The 15750-nt window shown below is 55.8% G+C and overlaps 1 protein-coding gene across 4 annotated transcripts in view; it reads left to right on the top strand.

The window, feature by feature from the left end:
• LOC148453487 (uncharacterized) overlaps positions 1 to 15750 on the top strand; it is a 586638-nt gene that overhangs the window by 290042 nt on the left and 280846 nt on the right. For all 4 annotated transcript variants that reach the window (XM_088462053.1, XM_088462055.1, XM_088462054.1 and 1 more), the window contains 2 exons: positions 8094 to 8198; positions 8688 to 8741. In XM_088462053.1, the coding sequence (XP_088318179.1) occupies positions 8094 to 8198; positions 8688 to 8741 (159 nt within the window). The remainder of the gene's footprint in view (positions 1 to 8093; positions 8199 to 8687; positions 8742 to 15750) is intronic.

A 15750-nucleotide genomic window follows, 5' to 3' on the forward strand; every position in this document is an offset into this window, starting at 1 on the left:
CGGAGCAGGTGGGTAGGTGGTTGGGAGAGAGTGAGAGAGAGTGTCAGAGAAAGGATCGGAGCAGGTGAGTAGGTGGCTGAGAGAGAGTGTAAGAGAGTGTCAGAGAAAGAATCGGAGCAGGTGGGTAGGTGGCTGGGAGAGAGTGTGAGAGTGTCAGAGATAGGATCAGAGCAGGTGGGTAGGTGGCTGGGAGAGAGTGTCAGAGAAAGGATCGGAGCAGGTGAGTAGGTGGCTGGGTGAGAGGGTGTCAGAGAAAGGATCGGAGCAGGTGAGTAGGTGGCTGGGAGAGAGTGTAAGAGAGTGTCAGAGAAAGGATCGGAGCAGGTGGGTAGGTGGCTGGGAGAGAGTGTAAGAGAGTGTCAGAGAAAGGATCGGCGCAGGTGGGTAGGTGGCTTGTAGAGAGTGTCAGAGATAGGATCAGAGCAGGTGGGTAGGTGGCTGGTAGAGAGAGTGAGAGAGTGTCAGAGAAAGGATCAGAGCAGGTGGGTAGGTGGCTGGGAGAGAGTGTAAGAGAGTGTCAGAGAAAGGATCGGAGCAGGTGAGTAGGTGGCTGGGTGAGAGTGTGAGAGAGTGTCAGAGAAAGGATCGGAGTAGGTGAGTAGGTGGCTGGGTGAGAGTGTGAGAGAGTGTCAGAGAAAGGATCGGAGCAGGTGGGTAGGTGGCTGGTAGAGAGAGTGAGAGAGTGTCAGAGAAAGGATCGGAGCAGGTGGGTAGGTGGCTGGGAGAGAGTGTAAGAGAGTGTCAGAGAAAGGATCGGAGCAGGTGGGTAGGTGGCTGGGAGAGAGTATAAGAGAGTGTCAGAGAAAGGATTGGAGCAGGTGAGTAGGTGGCTGGGTGAGAGTGTGAGAGAGTGTCAGAGAAAGGATCGGAGCAGGTGAGTAGGTGGCTGGATGAGAGTGTGAGAGAGTGTCAGAGAAAGGATCGGAGCAGGTGGGTAGGTGGCTGGGAGAGAGTGTAAGAGAGTGTCAGAGAAAGGATCAGAGCAGGTGGGTATGTGGCTGGGAGTGAGTGTAAGAGAGTGTCAGAGAAAGGATCGGAGCAGGTGAGTAGGTGGCTGGATGAGAGTGTGAGAGAGTGTCAGAGAAAGGATCGGAGCAGGTGAGTAGGTGGCTGGGAGAGAGTGTAAGAGAGTGTCAGTGAAAGGATCAGAGCAGGTGGGTATGTGGCTGGGAGTGAGTGTAAGAGAGTGTCAGAGAAAGGATCGGAGCAGGTGGGTAGGTGGCTGGGAGAGAGTGTGATAGAGTGTCAGAGAAAGGATTGGAGCAGGTGAGTAGGTGGCTGGGAGAGAGTGTAAGAGAGTGTCAGAGAAAGGATCGGAGCAGGTGGGTAGGTGGCTGGGAGAGAGTGTAAGAGAGTGTCAGAGAAAGGATCAGAGCAGGTGAGTTGGTGGCTGGGAGAGAGTGTGAGAGAGTGTCAGACATAGGATCAGAGCTGGTGGGTAGGTGGCTGGTAGAGAGAGTGAGAGAGTGTCAGAGATAGGATCAGAGCAGGTGGGTAGGTGGCTGGGAGAGAGTGTGAGAGTGTCAGAGATAGGATCAGAGCAGGTGGGTAGGTGGCTGGGAGAGAGAGTCAGAGAAAGGATCGGAGCAGGTGAGTAGGTGGCTGATTGAGAGTGTGAGAGGGTGTCAGAGAAAGGATCGGAGCAGGTGAGTAGGTGGCTGGGAGAGAGTGTAAGATAGTGTCAGAGAAAGGATCGGTGCAGGTGGGTAGGTTTCTGGGAGAGAGTGTAAGAGAGTGTCAGAGAAAGGATCGGAGCAGGTGGGTAGGTGGCTGGTAGAGAGTGTCAGAGATAGGATCAGAGCAGGTGGGTAGGTGGCTGGTAGAGAGAGTGAGAGAGTGTCAGAGAAAGGATCAGAGCAGGTGGGTAGGTGGCTGGTAGAGAGAGTGTAAGAGAGTGTCAGAGAAAGGATCGGAGCAGGTGGGTAGGTGGTTGGGAGAGAGTGAGAGAGAGTGTCAGAGAAAGGATCGGAGCAGGTGAGTAGGTGGCTGGGAGAGAGTGTAAGAGAGTGTCAGAGAAAGGATCGGAGCAGGTGTGTAGGTGGCTGGGAGAGAGTGTGAGAGAGTGTCAGAGATAGGATCAGAGCAGGTGGGTAGGTGGCTGGGAGAGAGTGTAAGAGAGTGTCAGAGAAAGGATCGGAGCAGGTGAGTAGGTGGCTGGGAGAGAGTGTGAGAGAGTGTCAGAGAAAGGATCGGAGCAGGTGGGTAGGTGGCTGGGAGAGAGTGTAAGAGAGTGTCAGAGATAGGATCAGAGCAGGTGGGTAGGTGGCTGGTAGAGAGAGTGTAAGAGAGTGTCAGAGAAAGGATCGGAGCAGGTGGGTAGGTGGCTGGGAGAGAGTGTGAGAGTGTCAGAGAAAGGATCGGAGCAGGTGGGTAGGTGGCTGGGAGAGAGTGTGAGAGTGTCAGAGATAGGATCAGAGCAGGTGGGTAGGTGGCTGGGAGAGAGTGTAAGAGAGTGTCAGAGATTGGATCAGAGCAGGTGGGTAGGTGGCTGGTAGAGTGTAACAGAGTGTCAGACAAAGGATCGGAGCAGGTGGGTAGGTGGCTGGGAGAGAGTGTAAGAGAGTGTCAGAGAAAGGATCAGAGCTGGTGGGTAGGTGGCTGGGAGAGAGTGTGAGAGTGTCAGAGATAGGATCAGAGCAGGTAGGTAGGTGGCTGGGAGAGAGTGTAAGAGAGTGTCAGAGAAAGGATCGGAGCAGGTGAGTAGGTGGTTGGGTGAGTGTGAGAGGGTGTCAGAGAAAGGATCGGAGCAGGTGAGTAGGTGGCTGGGAGAGAGTGTAAGAGAGTGTCAGAGAAAGGATCGGAGCAGGTGGGTAGGTGGCTGGGAGAGAGTGTAAGAGAAAGGATCGGAGCAGGTGTGTAGGTGGCTAGGAGACAGTGTGAGAGAGTGTCAGAGATAGGATCAGAGCAGGTGGGTAGGTGGCTGGGAGAGAGTGTAAGAGAGTGTTAGAGAAAGGATCGGAGCAGGTGAGTAGATGGCTGGGAGAGAGTGTAAGAGAGTGTCAGAGAAAGGATCGGAGCAGGTGGGTAGGTGGCTGGGAGAGAGTGTAAGAGAGTGTCAGAGGTAGGATTAGAGCAGGTGGGTAGGTGGCTGGTAGAGAGAGTGTAAGAGAGTGTCAGAGAAAGGATCGGAGCAGGTCGGTAGGTGGTTGGGAGAGTGTGAGAGAGTGTCAGAGAAAGAATCGGAGCATGTGAGTAGGTGGCTGGGAGAGAGAGAGAGTGTCAGAGAAAGGATCGGAGCAGGTGGGTAGGTGGCTGGGAGAGAGTGTAAGAGAGTGTCAGAGATAGGATCAGAGCAGGTGGGTAGGTGGCTGGTAGAGAGAGTGTAAGAGAGTGTCAGAGAAAGGATTGGAGCAGGTGGGTAGGTGGTTGGGAGAGTGTGAGAGAGAGTGTCAGAGAAAGGATCGGAGCAGGTGAGTAGGTGGCTGGGAGAGAGTGTAAGAGAGTGTCAGAGAAAGGATCAGAGCAGGTGGGTAGGTGGCTGGGAGAGAGTGTGAGAGTGTCAGAGATAGGATCAGAGCAGGTGGGTAGGTGGCTGGGAGAGAGTGTAAGAGAGTGTCAGAGAAAGGATCGGAGCAGGTGAGTAGGTGGCTGGGTGAGAGTGTAAGAGAGTGTCAGAGAAAGGATCGGAGCCGGTGGGTAGGTGGCTGGGAGAGAGTGTGAGAGTGTCAGAGATAGGATCAGAGCAGGTGGGTAGGTGGCTGGGAGAGAGTGTAAGAGAGTGACAGAGAAAGGATCGGAGCAGGTGAGTAGGGGGTTGGGAGAGAGTGAGAGAGTGTCAGAGAAAGGATCGGAGCAGGTGAGTAGGTGGCTGGGAGAGAGTGTAAGAGAGTGTCAGAGAAAGGATCGGAGCAGGTGGGTAGGTGGCTGGGAGAGAGTGTGAGAGTGTCAGAGATAGGATCAGAGCAGGTGGGTAGGTGGCTGGGAGAGAGTGTAAGAGAGTGTCAGAGATAGGATCAGAGCAGGTGGGTAGGTGGCTGGTAGAGAGAGTGTAAGAGAGTGTCAGACAAAGGATCGGAGCAGGTGGGTAGGTGGTTGGGAGAGAGTGAGAGAGAGTGTCAGAGAAAGGATCGGAGCAGGTGGGTAGGTGGCTGGGAAAGAGTGTGAGAGTGTCAGAGATAGGATCAGAGCAGGTGGGTAGGTGGCTGGGAGAGAGTGTCAGAGAAAGGATCGGAGCAGGTGAGTAGGTGGCTGGGTGAGAGTGTGAGAGGGTGTCAGAGAAAGGATCGGAGCAGGTGAGTAGGTGGCTGGGTGAGAGTGTGAGAGAGTGTCAGAGAAAGGATCGGAGCAGGTGAGTAGGTGGCTGGAAGAGAGTGTGAGAGAGTGTCAGAGAAAGGATCGGAGCAGGTGGGTAGGTGGCTGGGAGAGAGTGTAAGAGAGTGTCAGAGAAAGGATCAGAGCAGGTGGGTATGTGGCTGGGAGTGAGTGTAAGAGAGTGTCAGAGAAAGGATCGGAGCAGGTGGGTAGGTGGCTGGGAGAGAGTGTAAGAGAGTGTCAGAGAAAGGATCGGAGCAGGTAAGTAGGTGGCTGGGTGAGAGTGTGAGAGGGTGCAGGGTGTCCTCTCCGTCTACCTCATACCCCCTTATCCCAGGTGCAGGGTGTCCTCTCTTTCTCCCTCATACCCCCTTATCCCAGGTGCAGGGTGTCCTCTCTCTCTCCCTCATACCCCCTTATCCCGAGGTGCAGGGTGTCCTCTCTCTCTCTCCCTCATACCCCCTTATCCCGAGGTGCAGGGTGTCCTCTCTCTCTCCCATACCCCCTTATCCCAGGTGCAGGGTGTCCTCTCTCTCTCCCTCATACCCCCTTATCCCGTGGTGCAGGGTGTCCTCTCTCTCTCTCCCTCATACCCCCTTATCCCGAGGTGCAGGGTGTCCTCTCTCTCTCCCATACCCCCTTATCCCAGCTGCAGGGTGTCCTCTCTCTCCCTCATACCCCCTTATCCCAGGTGCAGGGTGTCCTCTCTCTCTCCCTCATACCCCCTTATCCCAGGTGCAGGGTGTCCTCTCTCTCTTTACCATTCCCCCTTATCCCAGGTGCAGGGTGTCCTCTCTCTCTCCCTCATACCCCCTAATCCCAGGTGCAGGGTGTCCTCTCTCTCTCCCTCATACCCCCTTATCCCAGGTGCAGGGTGTCCTCTCTCTCTCCCATATCCCCTTATCCCAGGCGCAGAGTGTCCTCTCTCTCTCCCTCATACCCCCTTATCCCAAAGTGCAGGGTGTCCTCTCTCTCTCCCTCATACCCCCTTATCCCGAGGTGCAGGGTATCCTCTCCCTCTCCCTCATACCCCCTTATCCCCAGGTGCAGGGTGTCCTCTCTCTCTCCCTCATACCCCCTTATCCCCATGCGCAGGGTGTCCTCTCTCTCTCTCCCATACCCCCTTATCCCGAGGTGCAGGGTGTCCTCTCTCTCTCTCCCTCATACCCCCTTATCCCAGGTGCAGGGTGTTCTCTCTCTCTCCCATACCCCCTTATCCCGTGGTGCAGGGTGTCCTCTCTCTCTCCCATACCCCCTTATCCCAGCTGCAGGGTGACCTCTCTCTCCCTCATACCCCCTTATCCCAGGTGCAGGGTGTCCTCTCTCTCTCCCTCATACCCCCTTATCCCAGGTGCAGGGTGTCCTCTCTCTCTCCCATACCCCCTTATCCCAGGTGCAGGGTGTCCTCTCTCTCTCCCATACCCCCTTATCCCAGGTGCAGGGTGTCCTCTCTCTCTCTCCCTCATACCCCCTTATCCCCAGGTGCAAGGTGTCCTCTCTCTCCCCTTTATCCCAGGTGCAGGGTGTCCTCTCTCTCTCCCATACCCCCTTATCCCAGGTGCAGGGTGTCCTCTCTCTCTCCCATACCCCCTTATCCCAGGTGCAGGGTGTCCTCTCTCTCTCCCATACCCCCTTATCCCAGGTGCAGGGTGTCCTCTCTCTCTCCCATACCCCCTTATCCCAGGTGCAGGGTGTCCTCTCTCTCTCCCATTCCCCCTTATCCCAGGTGCAGGGTGTCCTCTCTCTCTCCCATACCTCCTTATCCCAGGTGCAGGGTGTCCTCTCTCTCTCTCCCTCATACACCCTTATCCCCAGGTGCAGGGTGTCCTCTCTCTCTCCCTCATACCCCCTTATCCCAGGTGCAGGGTGTCCTCTCTCTCTCCCTCATACCCCCTTATCCCCAGGTGCAGGGTGTCCTCTCTCTCTCCCTCATACCCCCTTATCCCCATGCGCAGGGTGTCCTCTCTCTCTCTCCCATACCCCCTTATCCCGAGGTGCAGGGTGTCCTCTATCTCTCTCCCTCATACCCCCTTATCCCAGGTGCAGGGTGTCCTCTCTCTCTCCCATACCCCCTTATCCCGTGGTGCTGGGTGTCCTCTCTCTCTCCCATACCCCCTTATCCCAGCTGCAGGGTGTCCTCTTTCTCTCCCTCATACCCCCTTATCCCAAAGTGCAGGGTGTCCTCTCTCTCTCCCTCATACCCCCTTATCCCGAGGTGCAGGGTATCCTCTCCCTCTCCCTCATACCCCCTTATCCCCAGGTGCAGGGTGTCCTCTCTCTCTCCCTCATACCCCCTTATCCCCATGCGCAGGGTGTCCTCTCTCTCTCTCCCATAACCCCTTATCCCGAGGTGCAGGGTGTCCTCTCTCTCTCTCCCTCATACCCCCTTATCCCAGGTGCAGGATGTCCTCTCTCTCTCCCATACCCCCTTATCCCGTGGTGCTGGGTGTCCTCTCTCTCTCCCATACCCCCGTATCCCAGCTGCAGGGTGTCCTCTTTCTCTCCCATACCCCCTTATCCCAGCTGCAGGGTGTCCTCTCTCTCCCTCATACCCCCTTATCCCAGGCGCAGGGTGTCATCTCTCTCTCCCTCTTACCCCCTTATCCCTGGCGCAGGGTGTCCTCTCTCTCCGTCATACCCCCTTATCCCCAGGTGCAGGGTGTCCTCTCTCTCTCTCCCTCATACTCCCTTATCCCAGGTGCAGGGTGTCCTCTCTCTCTCCCATACCCCCTTATCCCGTGGTGCAGGGTGTCCTCTCTCTCTCCCATACCCCCTTATCCCAGGTGCAGGGTGTCCTCTCTCTCTCTCCCTCATACCCCCTTATCCCATGTGCAGGGTGTCCTCTCTCTCTCTCCCTCATACCCCCTTATCCCATGTGCAGGGTGTCCTCTCTCTCTCCCTCATACCCCCTTATCCCGAGGTGCAGGGTGTCCTCTCTCTCTCTCATACCCCCTTAGCCCGAGGTGCAGGGTGTCCTCTCTCTCTCCCTCATACCCCCTTTTCCCGAGGTGCAGGGTGTCCTCTCTCTCTCCCATACCCCCTTATCCCGAGGTGCAGGGTGTCCTCTCTCTCTCCCTCATACCCCCTTATCCCGAGGTGCAGGGTGTCCTCTCTCTCTCCCTCATACCCCCTTATCCCAGGCGCAGGGTGTCCTCTCTCTCTCTCCCTCATACCCCCTTATCCCAGGTGCAGGGTGTCCTCTCTCTCTCCCTCATACCCCCTTATCCCAGGCGCAGGGTGTCCTCTCTCTCTCTCCCTCATACCCCCTTATCCCAGGTGCAGGGTGTCCTCTCTCTCTCCCTCATACCCCCTTATCCCAGGTGCAGGGTGTCCTCTCTCTCTCCCTCATACCCCCTTATCCCAGGCGCAGGGTGTCCTCTCTCCCTCTCCCTCATACCCCCTTATCCCAGGTGCAGGGTGTCCTCTCTCTCTCTCCCTCATACCCCCTTATCCCCAGGTGCAGGGTGTCCTCTCTCTCTCCCTCATACCCCCTTATCCCAGGTGCAGGGTGTCCTCTCCCTCTCCCTCATACCCCCTTTTCCCAGGTGCAGGGTGTCCTCTCTCTCTTTCCCTCATACCCCTTCTTATCCCCAGGAGCAGGGTGTCCTCTCGTGTAGCTGCAAAAGTAGATGGAGTTACCTCTTACCCTGACTTTTGTGGTTCCCTCCAGTCCTGAGAGGAAGGAAGGTCTGTCTGTCGCTTTAGCCTTTTCCTGGACATCACAGAGCCTACTGATAGGTGCTGCATTCACTGAAACATTGTCATGTAATATATATATATATCTATCATATGGGAACGGTCTTCTCTCTTGCAACTGACATTGATAACGGCTGTCATTTCAGGGAGAACATGGCGGCAGCAAGCTCCTATGGACTCCCCAGTGCTGGCTGAGGGCCCATCATGGAGGGAGAGCTCTGCCACATTGTATGCTCCATTACAGGAAGAAGGTAAGTGAATACGCTGTGATTATAAATGTGTCCTTTACCACCATCCGTGTTTGGGAGGAGACCAGCTGCCCTTAGTCCTATATGTGTGACAATTCTGTGTGGAAGCTGGTGCCAGTCCTTACATGGGGCTGTGTGAGTGACAAGTCTGAGAGGACATCAGTGGGAGCTGTACCAGTCCTTTCATGGGGCTGTGTGAGTGACAAGTCTGAGAGGACATCAGTGGGAGCTGGTACCAGTCCTTACATGGGGCTGTGTGAGTGACAAGTCTGAGAGGACATCAGTGGGAGCTGGTGCCAGTCCTTACATGGGGCTGTGTGAGTGACAAGTCTGAGAGGACATCAGTGGGAGCTGGTGCCAGTCCTTACATGGGGCTGTGTGAGTGACAGGTCTGAGAGGACATCAGTATGATGATTTTGTAGGGTAAAATGCTTGGTAAATGTTCAGCCATTTCATGCAGCCTTATTTTGTGTTTTCATTTCCTCTGAATAGGTCACCCATTGGTAAAGGCTGATCCAGACGGACATGTGGTACATGGTGACTCAGGTTAGCATGCTGACAGATATGTGTGGGTTACTTGTCTGATCTCAGGGTGCGGACTGTCCATAAATCCTGCAGGGATTGTAAATGTAGAGATCTTTAGGTCCAGAACGGCTAATAGGTGGGACTGAAGTACTGGGGCCAGACAGAGAGTTGGGCCAAGTCCTGACTCCTATCACCAATACCGGGAGAGCTGCACAGTGGAGGATCTCCCAGATGCCATGAAAGCATTGGCCTTTGGGCACCAGCTGCCGGGAGGGCACAGAGAGATCCATGTATAACTGTTGCCTGCACCCTGCTGATCACTGCAGCTGCGCAATCAGCGCTTATACATGGCTGGATCTATCCTTTCAATTACTGTGGGGTCCTTTCAGGCAGCTGCTTGTCGGTGGCAGCCCGGTACAATAAAGTTTTTTTTTTTAAATTGAGACAAGATGCTGCACCACTGACAGAGTAGTCAGCCCCAGAGCGAAGAGGAGCAGCCAGGAGACACAAGAGAGGGTAAGTGTCTGTGGGCTGCTGGGGGTTAGATGTGGGGGTTGGCTGGATAGACAGTAGGGGGGCTGACTCGGGAGAAAGAAGGGGGGCTGACTCGGGAGAAAGAAGGGGGGCTGGCTTGGGAGACATAAAGGGGGCTGGTAGGGATACAGAAGGGGGGCTGGCTGGAGAGACAGAAGGGGGGCTGGCTCGGGAGACAGAAGGGGGGCTGGCTCGGGAGACAGAAGGGGGGCTGGCTCGGGAGACAGAAGGGGGGCTGGCTCGGGAGACAGAAGGGGGCTGGCTCGGGAGAAAGAAGGGGGGCTGACTCGGGAGAAAGAAGGGGGGCTGACTCGGGAGAAAGTAGAGGTACTGGCTCAGGAGACAGGGGTGCTGGCTTGGGAGAAAGAAGGGGTGCTGCTAGGGATACAGAAGGGGGGCTGGCTCGGGAGACGGAAGGGGGGCTGCTAGGGAGACAGTAGAGGTACTGGCTTAGGAGACAGGGGTGCTGCTTGGGAGAAAGAAGGGGTGCTGCTAGGGATACAGAAGGGGGGCAGGACCGGGAGACAGAAGGGGGGCTGGCCTGAGAGAAGGGGTGCTGGCCTGAGAGAAGGGGGGCTGGCTCGGGAGACAGAAGGGGGGCTGGCTCGGGAGACAGAAGGGGGGCTGGCTCGGGAGACAGAAGGGGGGCTGGCTCGGGAGACAGAAGGGGGGCTGGCTCGGGAGACAGAAGGGGGGCTGGCTGGAGAGACAGAAGGGGGGCTGGCTCGGGAGACAGAAGGGGGGCTGGCTCGCGAGACAGAAGGGGGGCTGGCTCGGGAGACAGAAGGGGGGGCTGGCTGGAGAGACAGAAGGGGGGCTGGCTCGGGAGACAGAAGGGGGGCTGGCTCGGGAGACAGAAGGGGGGCTGGCTCGGGAGAAAGAAGGGGGGCTGACTCGGGAGAAAGAAGGGGAGCTGACTCGGGAGACAGTAGAGGTGCTGGCTCGGGAGACAGAAGGGGTGCTGGCTCGGGAGACAGAAGGGAGGCTGGCCTGAGAGACAGAAGGAGGGCTGGCTCAGGAGACAGTAGGGGGGTTGGCTCGGGAGAAAGAAGGGGTGCTGCTAGGGAGACAGATAGTGTTCCGGCTAGGAAGACAGAAAGGGGGTTGGCTAAGGAAACTAGAGGTGCTAGCTGTAGAGACAGAAGGTTTGCTGGTAGGAGAGACAGAAGGGATGCTGGCTGGAGAGACAGAAAGGGCTGGCTGGAGCTGCAGAGACAGAAGGGGTGCTAGCTGGGGAAACAGAAGGGTTGCTGGCAGGAGAGACAGAATGGATGCTGGCTAGAGAAAGAGAAGGGGGCTGGAGAGACAGAAGGGGCTGGCTGTAGCAGGAGAGACAGAAGGGGTTCTGGCTATAGAGACCTAAGGGATGCGGGCTAGAGATAGAGAAGGGGACTGGAGAGACAGAAGAGGTGCTGGCTGAAGAAACAGAAGGGTTGCTGGCAGGAGAGACATAACGGATGTTGGCTAGAGAAAGAAGGGGGCTGGAGATAGAGAAGAGGACTGGAGAGACAGAAGAGGTGCTGGCTGGAGAGACAGAAGTGGTGCAGGCTGGAGAGACAGAAGTGGTGCAGGCTGGAGAGACAGAAGGATTGCTGGCAGGAGAGACATATGGGATGCTGGCTAGAGAAAGAGAAGGGGGCTGGAGAGACAGAAGGGGCTGGCTGTAGCTGGAGAGACAGAAGGGGAGCTGGCAGTAGAGACAGAAAGGGTGCTGGCAGTAGAGACAGAAAGGGTGCTGGCAGTAGAGACATACGGGATGCTGGCTAGAGATAGAGAAGGGGACTGGAGAGACAGAAGAGGTGCTGGCTGGAGAAACAGAAGGGTTGCTGGCAGGAGAGACAGACGGGGTGCTGGCTGGAGCTGGAGAGACACAGCAGGCTGCAGTTGAAAAAATACAGGGGGCTGTCTATTTTGTCCGTCCCAGGCCCAACATTTTCTGATTGTAGCCCTGATGGCCAATGAGGGGTATTTACTAACCAGCGGGTTGCCAAAGCCACAGTTCATTGGTGGCTTTCACCAAATGATTCAAATCAGCAATAGAAACAAATGCTACAGTACTTCATGCTCGCTTAGCATTTATTTCGGGATAAATATGATTTGTCTATAGTGACTACTTGTCACAAGCCGTGGCAGCGGCTTGTTTCCCACCGGCTCGGGACCTACACTGAATCAGAATCCGGTTCCGCTGATTACCAAGCACCGGGTATGCTGCAGAGAGTGACTCATACTCCATATGCTGCTGATTGGCTGCTCCTCCTATTTGTAGCTTCCAGATTCATTCCCCCTTGCCGGTTATAGAGTTTCCTCCTACAGCTCGGTCTGGTTGTTCCAGTTATCCTCCGTGATTGTCTACACTTCAGCCGCTGCTTCTATTTACCACTCTCCGTCTCCCTCCACGCTGCCTTCCAGGCTTCAGCAGGTAGCTCAATTATTCAAGACTGTTGTTCCACTCTGCTCTGATTGCTGTTAGCTTGCTGTCTGTTTTCACTATCCACATGCTGTGCTTAGTGTATGCAGGCCCAAGCCTTTGGGTCCGTGCTTCCTCTGTATAATCAGCAGCTACAGCTTTCTCAGCCCTACTGTGTGTAATCAAACTGTACATTTACACCTGAACTATTTTCAGTCTGTGTTATCCTGCCCTCCTGGCAGGCAACTCATCTAGCCAAGTTATCCTGCCCTCCTGGCAGGCAACTCATCTAGCCAAGAAATCCTGCCCTCCCGGCAGGCAACTCATCTAACCAAGAAATCCTGCCCTCCCGGCAGGCAACTCATCTGGCCAAGAAATCCTGCCCTCCCGGCAGGCAACTCATCTGGCCAAGAAATCCTGCCCTCCTGGCAGGCAACTCATCTGGCCAAGAAATCCTGCCCTCCTGGCAGGCAACTCATCTAGCCAAGAAATCCTGCCCTCCTGGCAGGCAACTCATCTGGCCAAGAAATCCTGCCCTCCTGGCAGGCAACTCATTTAACCAACTTATTCTGCCCTACTCACAGGCTACTCTACACACCAAGTTCTCCTGCCTTATCTGGTCAGACACTTTTCCATAACACTACTGTATGTCAACACGAGATTCTGACAGTTATAAGGCTACTGAATGCAGTAGTAGAAGTATTAGTTACACCCCACACTCTCTCGTTCCCTCCATCTCTGTCTGCCTCTCTCCCTCTTTCTATCTGTCTCTCTTTCTGTATTCATTGTTAAGACCAGGTAGGTTACAGCCTAAACTTCCATGGTAAGCACCAGGACTTCTGGGTCAGGGAGACAGACAAAGATACAAGATATTTATTAGAGATTTCCCTAATACAGGTTCTCTAAATAAGCAAAAGGATAAACACATTCAAAGTAAAACCAGACCAACAGGTCCCAATAACCACCAGTTTACCATTAGGCTCCCCAGCAGTTTCTCTCACTGTCACCAAATTATGTCATTTCTGTTTAGCAGAGCCACCAAGTCCGCCATCCCGAGGAAAGCTTGTACTCCAAAGCCAGAGTACTCCCCGGCACAGTCCTCCACCATAAGCCACAGTACTCCCAGGCACAGTCCTCAGCACACTGACAGAAGCTGAGACCCCCACAACATAAGTCACAGTACTCCCAGGCACAGTCCTCAGCACACTGATAGAAGCTGAGACCCCCACACCAGCAGTCACAGTACTCCCATGCACAACCCTCAGCACACTGACAGAAGCTGAGACCCCCACACCAGCAGCCACAGTACTCCCAGGCACAATCCTCAGCACACTGACAGAAGCCGGGACTCCCACACCAGCAGTCACAGTACTCCCAGGCACAGTCCTCAGCACACTGACAGAAGCTGAGACCCCCACACCAGCAGCCACAGTACTCCCAGGCACAGTCCTCAGCACACTGACAGAAGCTGAGACCCCCACACCAGCAGTCACAGTACTCCCAAGCACAGTCCTCAGCACACTGACAGAAGCCGGGACCCCCACACCAGCAGTCACATTACTCCCAGGTACAATCCTCAGCACACTGACAGAAGCTGGGACTCCCACACCAGCAGTCACAGTACTCCCAGGCACAATCCTCAGCACACTGACAGAAGCTGAGACCCCCACACCATAAGTCACAGTACTCCCAGGCACAGTCCTCAGCACACTGACAGAAGCTGAGACCCCCACACCAGCAGTCACAGTACTCCCAGGCACAACCCTCAGCACACTGACAGAAGCCGGGACCCCCACACCAGTAGTCACAGTACTCCCCGGCACAACGTTCAGTATACTGACAGAAGCTGAGACCCCCACACCAGAAGCCACAGTACTCCCAGGCACAACCCTCAGCACACTGACAGAAGCTGAGACCCCCACACCAGCAGTCACAGTACTCCCAGGCACAATCCTCAGCACACTGACAGAAGCTGAGACCCCCACACCAGCAGTCACAGTACTCCCAGGCACAACCCTCAGCACACTGACAGAAGCCGGGACTCCCACACCAGCAGTCACAGTACTCCCAGGCACAGTCCTCAGCACACTGACAGAAGCCGGGACCCCCACACCAGCAGTCACAGTACTCCCAGGCACAGTCCTCAGCACACTGACAGAAGCCGGGACTCCCACACCAGCAGTCACAGTACTCCCAGGCACAATCCTCAGCACACTGACAGAAGCTGAGATCCCCACACCAGCAGTCACAGTACTCCCAGGCACAACCCTCAGCACACTGACAGAAGCCGGGACTCCCACACCAGCAGTCACAGTACTCCCAGGCACAGTCCTCAGCACACTGACAGAAGCCGGGACCCCCACACCAGCAGTCACAGTACTCCCAGGCACAGTCCTCAGCAAACTGACAGAAGCTTAGACCCCCACACCAGCAGTCACAGTACTCCCAGGTACAATCCTCAGCACACTGACAGAAGCCGGGACCCCCACACCAGAAGCCACAGTACTCCCAGGCACAACCCTCAGCTCACTGACAGAAGCTGAGACCCCCACACCAGCAGTCACAGTACTCCCAGGCACAGTCCTCAGCACACTGACAGAAGCTGAGACCCCCACACCAGAAGCCACAGTACTCCCAGGCACAACCCTCAGCACACTGACAGAAGCCGAGACTCCCACACCAGCAGTCAGAGTACTCCCAGGCACAGTCCTCAGCACACTGACAGAAGCCGGGACTCCCAGACCAGCAGTCACAGTACTCCCAGGCACAGTCCTCAGCACACTGACAGAAGCCGGGACTCCCACACCAGCAGTCACAGTACTCCCAGACACAATCCTCAGCACACTGACAGAAGCCGAGACTCCCACACCAGCAGTCACAGTACTCCCAGGCACAATCCTCAGCACACTGACAGAAGCTGAGACTCCCACACCAGCAGTCACAGTACTCCCAGGCACAATCCTCAGCACACTGACAGAAGCCGGGACCCCCACACCAGCAGTCACAGTACTCCCAGGCACAACGTTCAGTATACTGACAGAAGCTGAGACCCCCACACCAGAAGCCACAGTACTCCCAGGCACAACCCTCAGCACACTGACAGAAGCTGAGACCCCCACACCTGCAGTCACAGTACTCCCAGGCAAAATCCTCAGCACACTGACAGAAGCTGAGACCCCCACACCAGCAGTCACAGTACTCCCAGGCACAACCCTCAGCACACTGACAGAAGCCGGGACTCCCACACCAGCAGTCACAGTACTCCCAGGCACAATCCTCAGCACACTGACAGAAGCCGGGACCCCCACACCAGCAGTCACAGTACTCCCAGGCACAACGTTCTGTATACTGACAGAAGCTGAGACCCCCACACCAGAAGCCACAGTACTCCCAGGCACAACCCTCAGCACACTGACAGAAGCTGAGACCCCCACACCAGCAGTCACATTACTCCCAGGCACAATCCTCAGCACACTGACAGAAGCTGAGACCCCCTCACCAGCAGTCACAGTACTCCCAGGCACAATCCTCAGTACACTGACAGAAGCCGGGACTCCCACACCAGCAGTCACAGTACTCCCAGGCACAATCCTCAGCACACTGACAGAAGCTGAGACCCCCACACCAGCTGTCACAGTACTCCCAGGCACAGTCCTCAGCACACTGACAGAAGCCGGGACCCCCACACCAGCAGCCACAGTACTCCCAGGCTCAATCCTCAGCACACTGACAGAAGCCGAGACCCCCACACCAGCAGCCACAGTACTCCCAGGCACTGTCCTCAGCACACTGACAGAAGCCGGGACTCCCACACCAGCAGTCACAGTACTCCCAGGCACAGTCCTCAGCACACTGACAGAAGCTGAGACTCCCACACCAGCAGTCACAGTAATCCCAGGCACAACGTTCAGTATACTGACAGAATCTGAGACCCCCACACCAGAAGACACAGTACTCCCAGGCACAACCCTCAGCACACTGACAGAAGCCGGGACCCCCACACCAGCAGCCACAGTACTCCCAGGCACAATCCTCAGCACACTGACAGAAGCCGAGACCCCCACACCAGCAGCCACAGTACTCCCAGGC

This window comes from Taudactylus pleione, unplaced genomic scaffold (assembly GCF_031769625.1).
Source record: "Taudactylus pleione unplaced genomic scaffold, aTauple2 ptg001142l, whole genome shotgun sequence".
NCBI classification, from domain to species: domain Eukaryota; kingdom Metazoa; phylum Chordata; class Amphibia; order Anura; family Myobatrachidae; genus Taudactylus; species Taudactylus pleione.